At 36.4% G+C, this 15,173-nt stretch overlaps 1 protein-coding gene across 1 annotated transcript in view; it reads left to right on the top strand.

The window, feature by feature from the left end:
* The window catches only part of MYRFL (myelin regulatory factor like), a 477,269-nt gene that overhangs the window by 253,834 nt on the left and 208,262 nt on the right, over window positions 1-15,173 (top strand). The window contains 1 exon segment of the mRNA XM_053719216.1: window positions 1,389-1,497. Within this exon segment, the coding sequence (XP_053575191.1) occupies window positions 1,389-1,497 (109 nt within the window).

Raw genomic sequence — 15,173 nt, 5'->3', positions numbered from 1 at the left:
AGCCATTACAAGTGACTGGTTAATGCTCCCATAAGCTTGCGACAGAGGTCAGACCTCTGGTTAATTGAAAAAATGTCCCCCGATTGCCCCCTAAATAAAGTGGACGGTTGCTTTATTAAGATAAAAAATATGAGCATCTTTATTTATTAAAAAGAAAAAAAAACTGCATGAAGCAGTTACAAGGGGTTAAAGTGGCGGTGTGGGGTGCTAGAAAAAATAAACGCGGCACTGAAAAGTGCCTTTACATTGAGGTCTATGGGGACTGTGTTCCCTGTGTATGTATGTATATATATATATATATATATATATATATATATATATATATATATATATATATATATATATATATATATATATGTTTATGTGTTAATATGTGTATATAAACATATAAACACATACATATATATGTACTCTATATGTTCATATACATATATATTTTTAATTTGCTGCACGACTTACCCCCTGCGCTGCTCTAGGTTTGTTTACGATGCCTCACAGCATCAGAATGAAGTTACCATTAGAGACTATAGAAGGCTTCGAGGCAATGTGAACGCAAGGTCACGTTTGCATTGCACCTAACTTGTAATACCAGCGCACATTTTCTGGTATTACTGATTATCTAGGCCTTAATGTCTGTATTTACTATTTATTTCCATGTCATAAAGTTTCCATGGAAGGCTGACTCATGAACAAAAATATTCACAAAATAAGTCAAATGTTCTGAGATATTCTGCAGAAAACACAATAGAAAAACTATGATATATAGATTCTTACTAATCATTCTTAATATACTTATATAATTAATAATTTATACTGTAATATATATATATATATATGTATGTAGCCCCCCTTGAATTATTTTATACCATACTACTTTTCATTTATTGGTGGGGGCAGCTTTGTTTTGCTTTGCAGTGTTTTTTAGTTGACTTAAATTCACAGAAAATTACTGAATGTTAAAGGGATATGAAACCCCCAAAATATTTAATAATTCAGAAAGAGCATGAGATTTTAAACAACCTTCTAATTTACTTCTATTAGCAGATTTTCTTTGTTCTCTTGGTACTTTTTTTTTTTTTTTAAAGAAGCAGGGATGTAAGCTTAGGAGCCTGCCAATTTTTGGAGCACTATATGGCAGCAGTTTTGCAAGAATGTTATCCATTTGAAAGAGCACTAAAGAGCAGCACTATTTCCTGCCATGTAGTGCTCCAGATGCCTACCTAGGTATCTCATCAACTCAGAATATCATGGGAATGAAGCAAATTTGACAATAGAATTAAAATGGAACCTTTTTTAAATTGTCTGCTCTTTTTGGGTTTCATATCCCTTTAGCTATGCTCAGTGGGCAATTATCTAACCAGTTAGTTGTCTACAATTTGTGCATTTAGGTTGACACAAAGGAGCAGCTAAGAAGAATAGCCCAGATGAGGCTTGTTGAATATGACTACAAACCTGAATTTGCAACTGTGATGGGAATAGATTCTATCCATGAAACAGGTATTGTCCTAAATGTAACAGTAATTTATTGTCTTGCTGTTTACTGGAGATTGTATTTCTATGTATAACAGTGGGGATAGCAGATGAATCATGAATACTATTTGTGGCTTAGCACATTCATTTCAGATATTGTTCTGTGTGGTTACACTTTCTGTTTATTAAAAGTACATTTCACTATTAGAAGCATTTTGTAATATACATATATTAGCAAAAATGCTTCCAATAAAACCTATAGCTGTTTCACAAGTGTATTTAAGTATGCTCCATGCGCCAGCACTTATCCTCCCTTATGTCTGATACACTAATACAAGCAGGGAGGGATATGTACATATATGTGTGTGTTTATATATATATATATATATATATATATATATATATATATAGAAGCCCTGGGAACATTACACAAGGGTGAAACGCGTGTCGCAAACTTTTACTCTATGTTCGGAGGGGTAATCAGCTGTTGCTCCTCTTGAACTATATTCCGAATACAAATCCTAAAGCTGGTAGAGATTAGGGGGTTCTACAAAGGTATCTCGATCAGCAGGAGGTAAGCATTTCTTTTGAAATAGATTGGACTCTACATAGAAAGGCTAATATCCACCCTGAGAGAGAATTGGGTGAGATCTCCGCAAGATTTTGTATATCAGGCGCAGCTGTGAAGACTAAGGTACGATGTATGTTGCTGCATTAAAAATGGTTTCCTGATGAGGTAGGCTAAATGAAAATGGTGCCGTAATCCCCTGGAGGTCTCCTTCATTGCATATGTACGTCTGGACATACTGGCTGACAAGATACCTAACCCTTACTGCTTATGCTAATGAGTGACTAGCTTAACTGCCTCAACTGAGCACCTAACATGTAACATACCCCTCTACAGCACTAATCTCCCTCCTAAAATCACATTGGACCTAAATGGGACTACTTACAATATGTTGAAACTAACCTAATTTGATGGTATTGTACAACAACAATTAGACTACTGGACTTTGGCTTTAACCATATGATATTAACCTTGCATACTTATATCCTATGCATGCATATTTAGGGCTATTATCACCATTCTGTACTGTTGTTGCTTTATCTGTATTTGTTTAACTTATTAAGTTAAGTGAGCTCACTATAGGTCTGAGACTGTATTTGTATACCGGTAATAAACTATGCATATTAGCATCAATGCAAAGTATTTGCTGACTGACGTATCTTTATCCTAATTTGTCCTTGACAGTTGCACCATATGCTGTTCACTATGTTTACTATTTGGTCATATACTTCAGTGCTGGACAGGGGAGGACTTTTTTTTCTTTATTGTTATATATATATATATATATATATATATATATATATATATATATATATATATATATATATATATATATATATATATATATATATATATATATACTGTGTATATATATAGTATCAAGCAGTATTCATATAAAACATAATACACAAAATATACAAACACAGATAATAACAGATAAAACCAATAACCCTCTTCTCAAAAAATATCCAAAGCAAAGGATCTAAATGATTACAATACTGGGTCAGTTCAATATATATTGAATCTGTTTTGTGTACTGGTATGGTGTTTGATGCTCCTTTTAGGCAATGATTCAGTGTCTGTAGAATAAAAGCTTTTTTTCTTTTTTGTTCAGTAAATATAGAACATGAAGCGCATGGATGTTTAATAAAACTCACTAAGTAATGCACTCTTTACTGTTGATGTTAGTTCTGCTTCACCTTATTTGGAGTAACGAAGTGTGGGTTGTAGCTTTGTTCCAGCCTGTAGAGTTTTCTATAACAGATAAAATAGGAATATTGTGACCTCTCTCAGTATAGCACATTTACTAATGCAAAGGACCAGTCATTACTTGACCTCCATCAGTTCTGCCTATGTCTTGTTTTAGTGTCATCATAGATATCATGTATTCCCCAGGGCATTCAGGAGGAATATCACCAGGAGCTATGCTGAGGCATGCTATGGAATATGGTTACTATTCTGGCTACATCTCAGAATGGTGTACACCTGCTAGGAGCAGGCAATGTGTATTTTGTTTTTCAGTTCTGACATTTCTCTATATTGAATGTGTACTTGTTCTGTAGGTATTTTTAAAGGGATACTAAACCCAATTTTTTTCTTTAATTTTTCAGATAAAAAATAATTTACTCCTATTATCAATTTTTCTTCATTCTCTTTCTATTTTTATTTAAAAAGCAGGAATGTAAAGCTTAGAAGCTCTTTCTCCACTCTCAGATTAATGGATTCCTTATTTATTGTTTTTTTTATTTTATTATTATTATACTTTATTTATAAAGCACCAACAAATTCCACAGTGCTGTCCATGTGTACAAAAGTTAAAAGTACAACGATGATACAATATTTTTAAGTAACAGGAAAAAGTGTATCAAAATAATACAGGAGGAATTGAGGATCTCATTACGTACCCAACCCTAGAAGATTGTAAGTTATTTATCTCCCATGAATGAAACAAAGAAGAGCGCCTCATGGTGCAGAAAAATGGTAACAGGTGGTAAAGGGGGTTTAAGTTATAGTGAAAAGGTACTCACAAACGAAAAGCACTGTGTGAAAGTGTTAATCTAGCAGGCTGGGCCTCTCAGTCTCCAGCTGACTGTCTTTCAGGACCCCCAATCAGAGGTTTGTCTCTTGTTAAAACACAAAGATAACCGCCCCAATGGTGCAGATCAATGGTGTTACCAAAACAGTATTTAAAAAGTAAGTAAAGTACTCACATTTGGATAAACACTAACAGGAAGTGCAAATCTAGCAGGCTGGATGTTTGTAGTCACCAGCTAACTAATCTCCTATGGTCTCCCAGGGAAAGAAAGGTTGTATTCCAAAAGTCCCGGATTCCAGAGAGAAAAGATGAGTAGTACAAGGCAGATACTACTAAATGATTTTAATAATTATATATACAGTAAAATCAATCAAATTTGCAACGCATTTCACAGCTGTGTGTAGCTGTTTCTTCAGGCATCTGAAGAGAGAGTCTAGTTTTCACTTATTTATCTTCCATCAATCTTTTTCTTCGCATTATGCTAAGAAAATACAAAAGTTTTCCATTTTTGTTTTCATTTTAAATCAAACGAAGACTTTTATATTATTATTCTTTTCTTTCATTTTGTTGCAAAACTTTATTTTAGTTTTCACAGCTAAAACTCTCTTTCTGCCATATTTTTTCTTACCTTAGAAAGTGATTTTTTTTCCCAGGTTTCATTATTATAATATTTTTTTTTTAATATGTCTTGAAGAATTGGAAAAAAAAGGATCTTCAAATAGATGCACCAATTCCCAGGTTATCAATGCACACTGTTTTTATAAAAAAAAAGATGTGTTTGCCTTTATGGATTCCAAATTTCCCTGCAACTTCCAAGCTCCCACCTACTGCAATATCTTTGAAAATTTCCCTGCAACTTCCAAGCTCCCACCTACTGCAATATCTTTAAAAATTTGCACACACTAGCCCCCCAAGCCTCCCTCCACCTCCCACCCTGGTGTTTACCTTAATATATAAACACCTCTTAACAGCAATTAGATGCAGCTGTCGCTAATGAACCAGGTTAGAGACAATAATTCACACTCACAGCCTCTGTAATGACACTTTACCATATTCTGTTACACTCTCCCAACCCTCATTTGCTCTCCACACACTTCACCCACTCTCAGTTTACACTGCCTTATATCAGACTTATTTCACTTACCTTTCGTGTCCATTCCCTCTTCCTTAGATTGTAAGCTTGAGAGCCTTTCTACCTGCAGGACACTTTGTATTTAAAGTGAACTACTACTGACTGTGCTCAAGGGCAGAGCATTCGTCTCCTTTTGTATAATTTTTTTTTTTTTTTTAAATTTTTATTTATTATTTTTAAACAAACATGCAACACATCTGAATCTTGAAACAGAAGTCATGTCAAAAAAAAAAAAACAATACAAAGACATTGCACATTTCAAATGATATGGTATACCTTTGCGCAGAGACAAAAAACAACAACAAATAATATATAAATACAGATATGAGACGGACAAGCACCTGAAATATATCATACCTGGGCCAGTCCGTCAAACACCCAAAGATACAGAAAGTAGATGTTAGATATGAAAAAGCCAAAAACAAAACAATACAAAACACTCATACAGAAAAACAAAGAAACGAGGAGAAAAAAAAAAAAAAAAAAAAAAGGGAGGGAGGGAAGTCCCCCCCCACAACCCAGACAGTCCCCCGAGCAAAGCGCATTAACTATTATCCAGGATAGTTCCGTGAATCTCCCCTCTCAAAACAGCATTTTGGATCCATAAAGAATTCTTGAAAGGTGAAATAAGTCTCCTTTGCAGCTCTATTGATTTTGAAAATATATAATCGCACCACTTGTTAAAAAAACATTCAATCTCATTTTCAGACCCTGATGGAATATCATACTGTTCCAGGATTAATTTATTATCTAACATATTTAGTAACGCCGCTAGCGCCGGTCTCTTTTTGGATTTCCAAGAAGAGAATATTACATTTCTAGCACACAGTATTATGAAATTGATAAAATCAATATTCTCACCCCTGTCATATTTTTTCAAGAAGACAATATCTACTATGTCCAAAACCACTTCATGCTTTAAGACTTTGGAGATCCAATATCTTACTTTATACCAAAACTGGATTACCTTGGGGCAGGCCCATATGCAATGTATCAAATTTGCATTAGGAGCATTACACCGAGAGCATACATAAATTTGAGCCTTACTCCATCTGCCTAAGTCAACTGGGGTAATATATACTCTATTAATTAGTTTTATATGGGATTCCCTCCAAGAAAGTTGCGGGGTAGCTACCCATGCTCTAGAAACACTTTTTTCTATTATCTTAATTTCTATACCCGGGATATCAATAGACCATTTTTCACATAAACGTTCCATGGCCATATGTCCTTCTTTAAATAATGACAGATTATACCAATGCGATATAGAGGTTTTACCCTGAAGGAAAATACTCATGCCAGCATAAACTCTTACCCAATTCTTGGAATAGTCAGTTAAGGACTGAGCATTTAGAAAGTGTCTAATTTGAAAGTAACCAAACATATCTCTGTTCGGAAGATCGAACTTTGCCTTTAAGGTACTGAAAGAGTGAATGAAATTCCTATCTAAGTCTAAACATTGATAAAAGAATTCCATTCCCTTAAATTTCCATCTTTTAAAAATTTCTGAGTCAGTCCCTGCGGGGAATTCCGGATTGTTTTGTATAGGCTGAAATTTAGAACAGTGGTAATTAATATTTTGAGCCCGGCAAAATTTTTGCCACGCTATTATCGGATTTTTGAAGGTGTACATTTTTTTAAGCAGTAGAGGCCAGTCTTTATAATTCATATGTACAAGTGCCTTAAGTGAACAAGATTTGAAAAAGTCAACTTCTATATCTCGCAGTGCTAATGCCCATTTATCCGTTAACCAGTCTGGGACGATCTTTAAAAGACATACAATATTATACTTTTGTATTGATGGAAGACTTAATCCAGCCTGCTCTTTTGGCTGGCTAAGTCTTTTTAATGAAAGCTTTGATTTAGTATTCCCCCATAAAAAGCGACTGAGAGCCGTATTTAGCTGTTTTATGTCCCCTTTTTTGAGGAAAAGTGGGATATCTTGCATAACATATAGCAATTTAGGTAATGCGATCATTTTAATTAAATTTATTTTGGCCGCAAGTGTTAATGGAAAAAGTGACCATTTAGTCATATCCTATAGAATTTTTTTAATTACTCCAGAATAATTTGACTTGTACCACTCCTCAGGAGAGGTTGACACAAATATGCCTAGATATTTTATATTTTTGACTTCTTTAAAAGGCGAAGCCGCGTAGGAGTCACTGGTACGATTTAACCATAGTATTTCCGATTTTTTGGAATTAATTGCATAACCTGAAAAAGTTCCAAACATATCCAACAATTTCAATAATACCGGTACATTTTCCCCCGTATTAGAAAGGAATACGAGTAAATCGTCCGCGTAAAGAGAAATTTGGACAGTAGAGTTCCCCACTTTAATCCCCTTGATAATCTTACGAAGGGCAATTGCGAGAGGCTCGATACAAAGATTAAACAGGAGCGGGGACAACGGACAACCCTGACGCGTGCCTCTGAATAATTGAAAAAACTCTGTACATTCTCCGTTAACTATTAATGCCGATCTCGGATTCTTATATAGAGCCTGAATAAAAGATAGAAAAGGGCCTTTAAGGCCAAACTGTTCCAAGGTAAAACTTAAGTGTGCCCAGCTAATAGAATCAAAAGCCTTTTCGGCGTCTAAGGCAATAATTGCCTTATCCTCAGTTTCTAATACCTTTAATTTCTTTCTTGCATTATAGTACTCCACCGTCAACAATAATTTCCGCAAATTTAAAAATGACGATCTGCCTTTTAGAAAGCCTGTTTGATCCGTGTGTATTAAGCTAGGGAGAACTTTCTGAAGCCTTGTTGCCAAGATACTAGAAAGAAGCTTATAGTCCGTATTCAATAACGAAATAGGACGATATGAGTCTACTTTTTCTACATTCTTGCCCTTTTTCGGCACTAAAACAATTAATGAAGCGCTAAAATTAGCCGATATTGGCTGATCCTGGACAAAGTATGCATTGAATAGAACATGTAAGGGTTCTATCACTTGATCTGACAAGATTTTATAATATTCTGCTGGCAAGGTATCAGGGCCCACCGCTTTATTAAGACTACATTCATTAATCGCCTGGCTAATTTCTTCTTTATCGATTGGCGCCTGCATGGCTCCCACTGCCTCAGGTTCTATACATGGTACCTTACAGGTCTTCCAAAATGCTGTTTTATTAGTTTCATTGGTATCTCGCGCAAGAAAGATCTGTTTATAATATTCGAGGAATTCAGCGCTAATATCTTTAGTATTAGTAAGCCTTATGTCCTTAGTCGCTATCACTGAAATATAATTAGAACCCTGATTTTGTCTCACTAAATTAGCTAAATTCTTCCCTATCTTACCTCCATATTTATACATCCGTGCATGAGACCGAGTAAGATCACTTGCTGCTTTTTGTTGAAGAAAGATCTCTCTTTCTTTTTTAGATTGCAAATACTTTTGCCAGTTAGTTGGAGATGCTTCTTGAATATATGTACTATAAGCGTTAGATAACTGATTTGAAAGTTGGACGTCCCGAATCTGATTTTTTTTCCATACTTTATGTAGATAAGTTTTTACTTCTCCGCGTAATACCGCCTTTGAGGCTTCCCAATATATTTCGGGACTGGAGACAGACCCACCATTGGTATATTCGAATTTCTTCCATGCTTCAATCAGCCAATTCTTAAACTTACAATTCGAATACAGATATTTTGGGAAAGAATAAGAAGAGTTTCTTTTTGTGGGCCCCGCCACTGGTAGCGTAAGTGAAATAGGTGCATGATCCGAGATGATAATTTCGCTTATATCTGCTACTGCTATCCCCATTAATTTTTCATTAATGAGAATATAATCTATCCGAGACAACGTCTTAAAGGTATTTGACTTACAAGTGAAACCCTTTGTCTCGGGATTATGCATGCGCCAGACATCCTTTAGATTCAAGGCATTTCTAAACTTTCGAAATAGGGTGATATCCTGTTTCTCTCTACTAACCGCCTTCTTTCTATGGGGCCATCTGTCTAGAGGATATTGAGCAATCAAATTAAAATCCCCGGCTACGATCAACTTGCTCTCTATGAATTGAGATAATTTACCCTGTAATCTATCCCAGAATTCCCGTATATGATTATTCGGACCATACACATTACATAAAACATAATTTTGACCTCTTATTTCCAGATGCACAATTATAAACCGACCATCTGGGTCTATCTCGGACTGTATAATCCTATACTGTAGATTTTTATGCAAAAGGATAGCTACCCCGCGTTTCCTGGCATTGCCTGATGATGCAATAACTTCCCCCACCCATCCTGTTCTAAGTTTATTTGCTTCATCTTGAACTATGTAGGTTTCCTGTAGAAATGCAATATTACATCTAAGTTTTTTAAGATTTTTCATAATCATTTTTCTTTTAATTGGGGATGTGATGCCTCTAACATTCCATGAGGTAAGATCTATGTTAACTTTATCTGTCATAGTAGCAAGGTAAATTAGCTGCAAACAGATCCATTACTGCTCTAATACCATACTTATGCACGCTCGGAGCATCCATCGGGGGGTGGGGGGGAGCAAAGAAAAAAAAATATATATATAAATTTCCACTCATCGCCCATCCAAAATAAAAAAAACTTCACCTGATATATAATCCATTAACTTTGTAAGCTTTATGGCCTACTAAATCTTAAACCTTTTATATACTTCTTATTCATTTTCATCTAGGAACTTATAGGCTTCCTGTTGTGTATTTAATATATGCCAATTATTGTCTTTGAGCACCTTGATCCTGGCTGGGTATAATAGAAAGGCTTCATAGCCTTTCTTAATGATTCGCGTACAAAGAGGGGCCATTACCTTACGACGATTAGTAGTTTCTATGGAGTAATCCTGAAAAAGAAGTAATTTAGCTCCTTCTAACTCTACTTCTTTCTTTTTTACGGTATGCATTTAACAGATCAACTTTATCCTGGAAATTAAGCAGTTTGGCAATTATAGGCCTTGCGATCTTACTACCATCTGGCCTCAATCTCTCCTGTCCTATTCTATGGATTCTTTCGACTACCAACAGGCATTTTGGGCCGGGCAATTCTAAAAGCTGGGGGAGTTTTTCCATAAAAAACTTTTTTAAGTCTGTATACTCTACTGTTTCAGGTACACCGATGATTCTGAGGTTATTCCTCCTAGTTCTATCCTCCAAGTCATCTATCCTATCCTGTAATTTTTTTAGAGTAGTCCTGTAAAAGCTTGCGTCTTGTTCGGCTACGTGCATTCTATCTTCAATATCTGATATACGTAATTCAGCTGCTTCAATCCTATTATTAAAGGAATGAATCTCATTCGTAAGAGAAAGTATATCCTGTCGTATCTGATCAAATTGTGGAGTCATTGCATCATAAATGGCTTTAACCAGTGCTTGAGAATCAGTATCCATTTTGGCTACACTAATTTCTTCCACAATGCTCTCCTGCAACGCAGTACTTATTTTACCCTTTCTGTCTTTTTTTGGTGCCATTACTGGCGATTTAGCTTTAACAGAATGGACAAATTTCTCCATATGTAATAAGTTGATATCTCAAGAAAACCCAAAAACAAAAACAAAAAAAAACAAAAAAAAAAAAACAAAAAAAAAAACACTCAGCTGTACAAATCACGCCACCTATGCAAAAACCATCTAATGGTTAATCTATTTCCTATGGAAATCTAATGTGCCTAACACCCTTTGCTCTCTCTTTCTCTTCTCCTCCACTCGTCTTTTCACTCTTTTTTTAATTTACCCTATTTCAACAACCCTCATACGTCCAATTAGAATTTGGATCAAACTACTTGAGTACCCTTATACCCCTGTATTCTATGTGTGATTTTTATTCAAACAGATCTTTAAAGTCTGATAAATTGTGCTGCTACTATCTAACTATATAAAAAGAAAAACGTACTTCTTCCCCACAAAACTTGATTCTTGACCAGATAGGCCACACTTACTTTACCTATTTCGTGAAAAATATAAAAACATTTCTTGATTAACACATTCTGGTTAAATTTGTCTATAGGCTTCTTTCCATTCCTGCCCTTAGGGGCTGGAATTATACAACTCTATATCCCTAAGTACAGTCACGATTCTAAGAACAGCTTCACTCCTACAGGATTTTAACACAGTTGATACAGATATAAACAATGCAAATCTATATGTGCTATTATTACATTTAGCCTAAACATATATAGTGCAGGTCAGCGTATACTATTCAGTTCTTGCCTATTACTGTACAATACTCCCCCCTCCTCTTTAATATGATTAATATTCGCCACCTAGGCACATGAGAGGTACAGGTGATTATTTTCAACACACCTTAAATCTTAGAGGGCTATACAGCAAATCTTATACTTTTTTAGTAGTAACTGTCAAAACATTTCAGAATTGACTTATTCAGTTAATTTTATCTGTATACTAGCCAAGTACACGACTATATTACTGTAGCATCCTCTTTAGATGCGTGAACATCAGAGATTTGCAGCTGGATATGCATTACATAAAATAGGCTTGACAAAATATCTTAACCCGTGACCTCATTTTTCAACATTTAGCATACACCTAATGAATAGTTAAACCATGTATCTCAGCATATACTATTGTTGTAACTTTAAAGAGTCCTGAGGGTTACTCCAATTTCCAAGAAGATAGAATTTACTGTCCATGTTGTAAATGTCATGCCTCTGTGCGCAGAAATAAAATATCCTAAAGCAGTTCTGCAGCCAAATATTTTCTATACACTTTGGAGATATAGGAAAGGCTAATAGTCCCAGATTTTCTCCATAACTGCTTTATACACTAGGGCCTAGATTTGGAGTTCGGCGGTAGCCGTCAAAACCAGCGTTAGAGGCTCCTAACGCTGGTTTTGGGCGCCCGCTGATATTTGGAGTCAGTGATTAAAGGGTCTAACGCTCACTTTTCAGCCGCGACTTTTCCATACCGCAGATCCCCCTACGCCATTTGCGTAGCCTATCTTTTCAATGGGATCTTTCTAACGCCGGTATTTAGAGTCGTTTCTGCAGTGAGCGTTAGAGCTCTAACGACAAGATTCCAGCCGCCTGAAAATAGCAGGAGTTAAGAGCTTTCTGGCTAACGCCGGTTTATAAAGCTCTTAACTACTGTACCCTAAAGTACACTAACACCCATAAACTACCTATGTACCCCTAAACCGAGCTCCCCCCACACCGCCGCCACTCGATTAAAATTTTTAACCCCTAATCTGCCGACCGCCACCTACGTTATACTTATGTACCCCTAATCTGCTGCCCCTAACCCCGCCGACCCCTGTATTATATTTATTCACCCCTAACCTGCCCCCCACAACGTCGCCGCCAGCGACGTACAATAATTAACCCCTAATCGTCCGACCGCAAATCGCCGCCACCTACGTTATCCCTATGTACCCCTAATCTGCTGCCCCTAACACCGCCGACCCCTATATTATATTTATTAACCCCTAATCTGCCCCCCTCAACGTCGCCGACACCTGCCTACACTTATTAACCCCTAATCTGCCGAGTGGACCTGAGCGCTACTATAATAAAGTTATTAACCCCTAATCCGCCTCACTAACCCTATCATAAATAGTATTAACCCCTAATCTGCCCTCCCTAACATCGCCGACACCTACCTTCAATTATTAACCCCTAAACTTCCGATCGGAGCTCACCGCTATTCTAATAAATGGATTAACCCCTAAAGCTAAGTCTAACCCTAACACTAACACCCCCCTAAGTTAAATATAATTTTTATCTAACGAAATAAATTAACTCTTATTAAATAACTTATTCCTATTTAAAGCTAAATACTTACCTGTAAAATAAATCCTAATATAGCTACAATATAAATTATAATTATATTATAGCTATTTTAGGATTAATATTTATTTTACAGGCAACTTTGTAATTATTTTAACCAGGTACAATAGCTATTAAATAGTTAAGAACTATTTAATAGTTACCTAGTTAAAATAATAACAAATTTACCTGTAAAATAAATCCTAACCTAAGTTATAATTAAACCTAACACTACCCTATCAATAAAATAATTAAATAAACTACCTACAATTACCTACAATTAACCTAACACTACACTATCAATAAATAAATTAAACACAATTGCTACAAATAAATACAATTAAATAAACTAGCTAAAGAACAAAAAATAAAAAAGAACTAAGTTACAGAAAATAAAAAAATATTTACAAACATAAGAAAAATATTACAACAATTTTAAACTAATTACACCTACTCTAAGCCCCCTAATAAAATAACAAAGCCCCCCAAAATAAAAAATTCCCTACCCTATTCTAAATTAAAAAAGTTACAAGCTCTTTTACCTTACCAGCCCTGAACAGGGCCCTTTGCGGGGCATGCCCCAAGAATTTCAGCTCTTTTGCCTGTAAAAGAATAAATACAATACCCCCCCCCCAACATTACAACCCACCACCCACATACCCCTAATCTAACCCAAACCCCCCTTAAATAAACCTAACACTAAGCCCCTGAAGATCTTCCTACCTTGTCTTCACCATCCAGGTATCACCGATCCGTCCTGGCTCCAAGATCTTCATCCAACCCAAGCGGGGGTTGGCGATCCATAATCCGGTCCAGAAGAGGCTCCAAAGTCTTCCTCCTATCCGGCAAGAAGAGGACATCCGGACCGGCAAACATCTTCTCCAAGCGGCATCTTCGATCTTCTTCCATCCGGTGCGGAGCGGGTCCATCTTGAAGCAGGCGACGCGGATCCATCCTCTTCTTCCGATGTCTCCCGACTAATGACGGTTCCTTTAAGGGACGTCATCCAAGATGGCGTCCCTCGAATTCCGATTGGCTGATAGGATTCTATCAGCCAATCGGAATTAAGGTAGGAATTTTCTGATTGGCTGATGGAATCAGCCAATCAGAATCAAGTTCAATCCGATTGGCCGATCCCATCAGCCAATCAGATTGAGCTCGCATTCTATTGGCTGATCGGAACAGCCAATAGAATGCGAGCTCAATCTGATTGGCTGATTGGATCAGCCAATCGGATTGAACTTGATTCTGATTGGCTGATTCCATCAGCCAATCAGAAAATTCCTACCTTAATTCCGATTGGCTGATAGAATCCTATCAGCCAATCGGAATTCGAGGGACGCCATCTTGGATGACGTCCCTTAAAGGAACCATCATTAGTCGGGAGACATCAGAAGAAGAGGATGGATCCGCGTCGCCTGCTTCAAGATGGACCCGCTCCGCACCGGATGGAAGAAGATCGAAGATGCCGCTTGGAGAAGATGTTTGCCGGTCCGGATGTCCTCTTCTTGCCGGATAGGAGGAAGACTTTGGAGCCTCTTCTGGACCGGATTATGGATCGCCAACCCCCGCTTGGGTTGGATGAAGATCTTGGAGCCAGGACGGATCGGTGATACCTGGATGGTGAAGACAAGGTAGGAAGATCTTCAGGGGCTTAGTGTTAGGTTTATTTAAGGGGGGTTTGGGTTAGATTAGGGGTATGTGGGTGGTGGGTTGTAATGTTGGGGGGGGGGGGTATTGTATTTATTCTTTTACAGGCAAAAGAGCTGAAATTCTTGGGGCATGCCCCGCAAAGGGCCCTGTTCAGGGCTGGTAAGGTAAAAGAGCTTGTAACTTTTTTAATTTAGAATAGGGTAGGGAATTTTTTATTTTGGGGGGCTTTGTTATTTTATTAGGGGGCTTAGAGTAGGTGTAATTAGTTTAAAATTGTTGTAATATTTTTCTTATGTTTGTAAATATTTTTTTATTTTCTGTAACTTAGTTCTTTTTTATTTTTTGTACTTTAGCTAGTTTATTTAATTGTATTTATTTGTAGCAATTGTGTTTAATTTATTTATTGATAGTGTAGTGTTAGGTTAATTGTAGGTAATTGTAGGTAGTTTATTTAATTATTTTATTGATAGGGTAGTGTTAGGTTTAATTATAACTTAGGTTAGGATTTATTTTACAGGTAAATTTGTTATTATTTTAACTAGGTAAC

Source organism: Bombina bombina, chromosome 6, assembly GCF_027579735.1.
Source record: "Bombina bombina isolate aBomBom1 chromosome 6, aBomBom1.pri, whole genome shotgun sequence".
In the NCBI taxonomy this organism is placed as follows: Eukaryota; Metazoa; Chordata; class Amphibia; order Anura; family Bombinatoridae; genus Bombina; species Bombina bombina.
The sequence above is the reverse complement of the archived record's forward strand: the minus strand, read 5'-3'. Positions and strand labels throughout refer to the sequence as shown.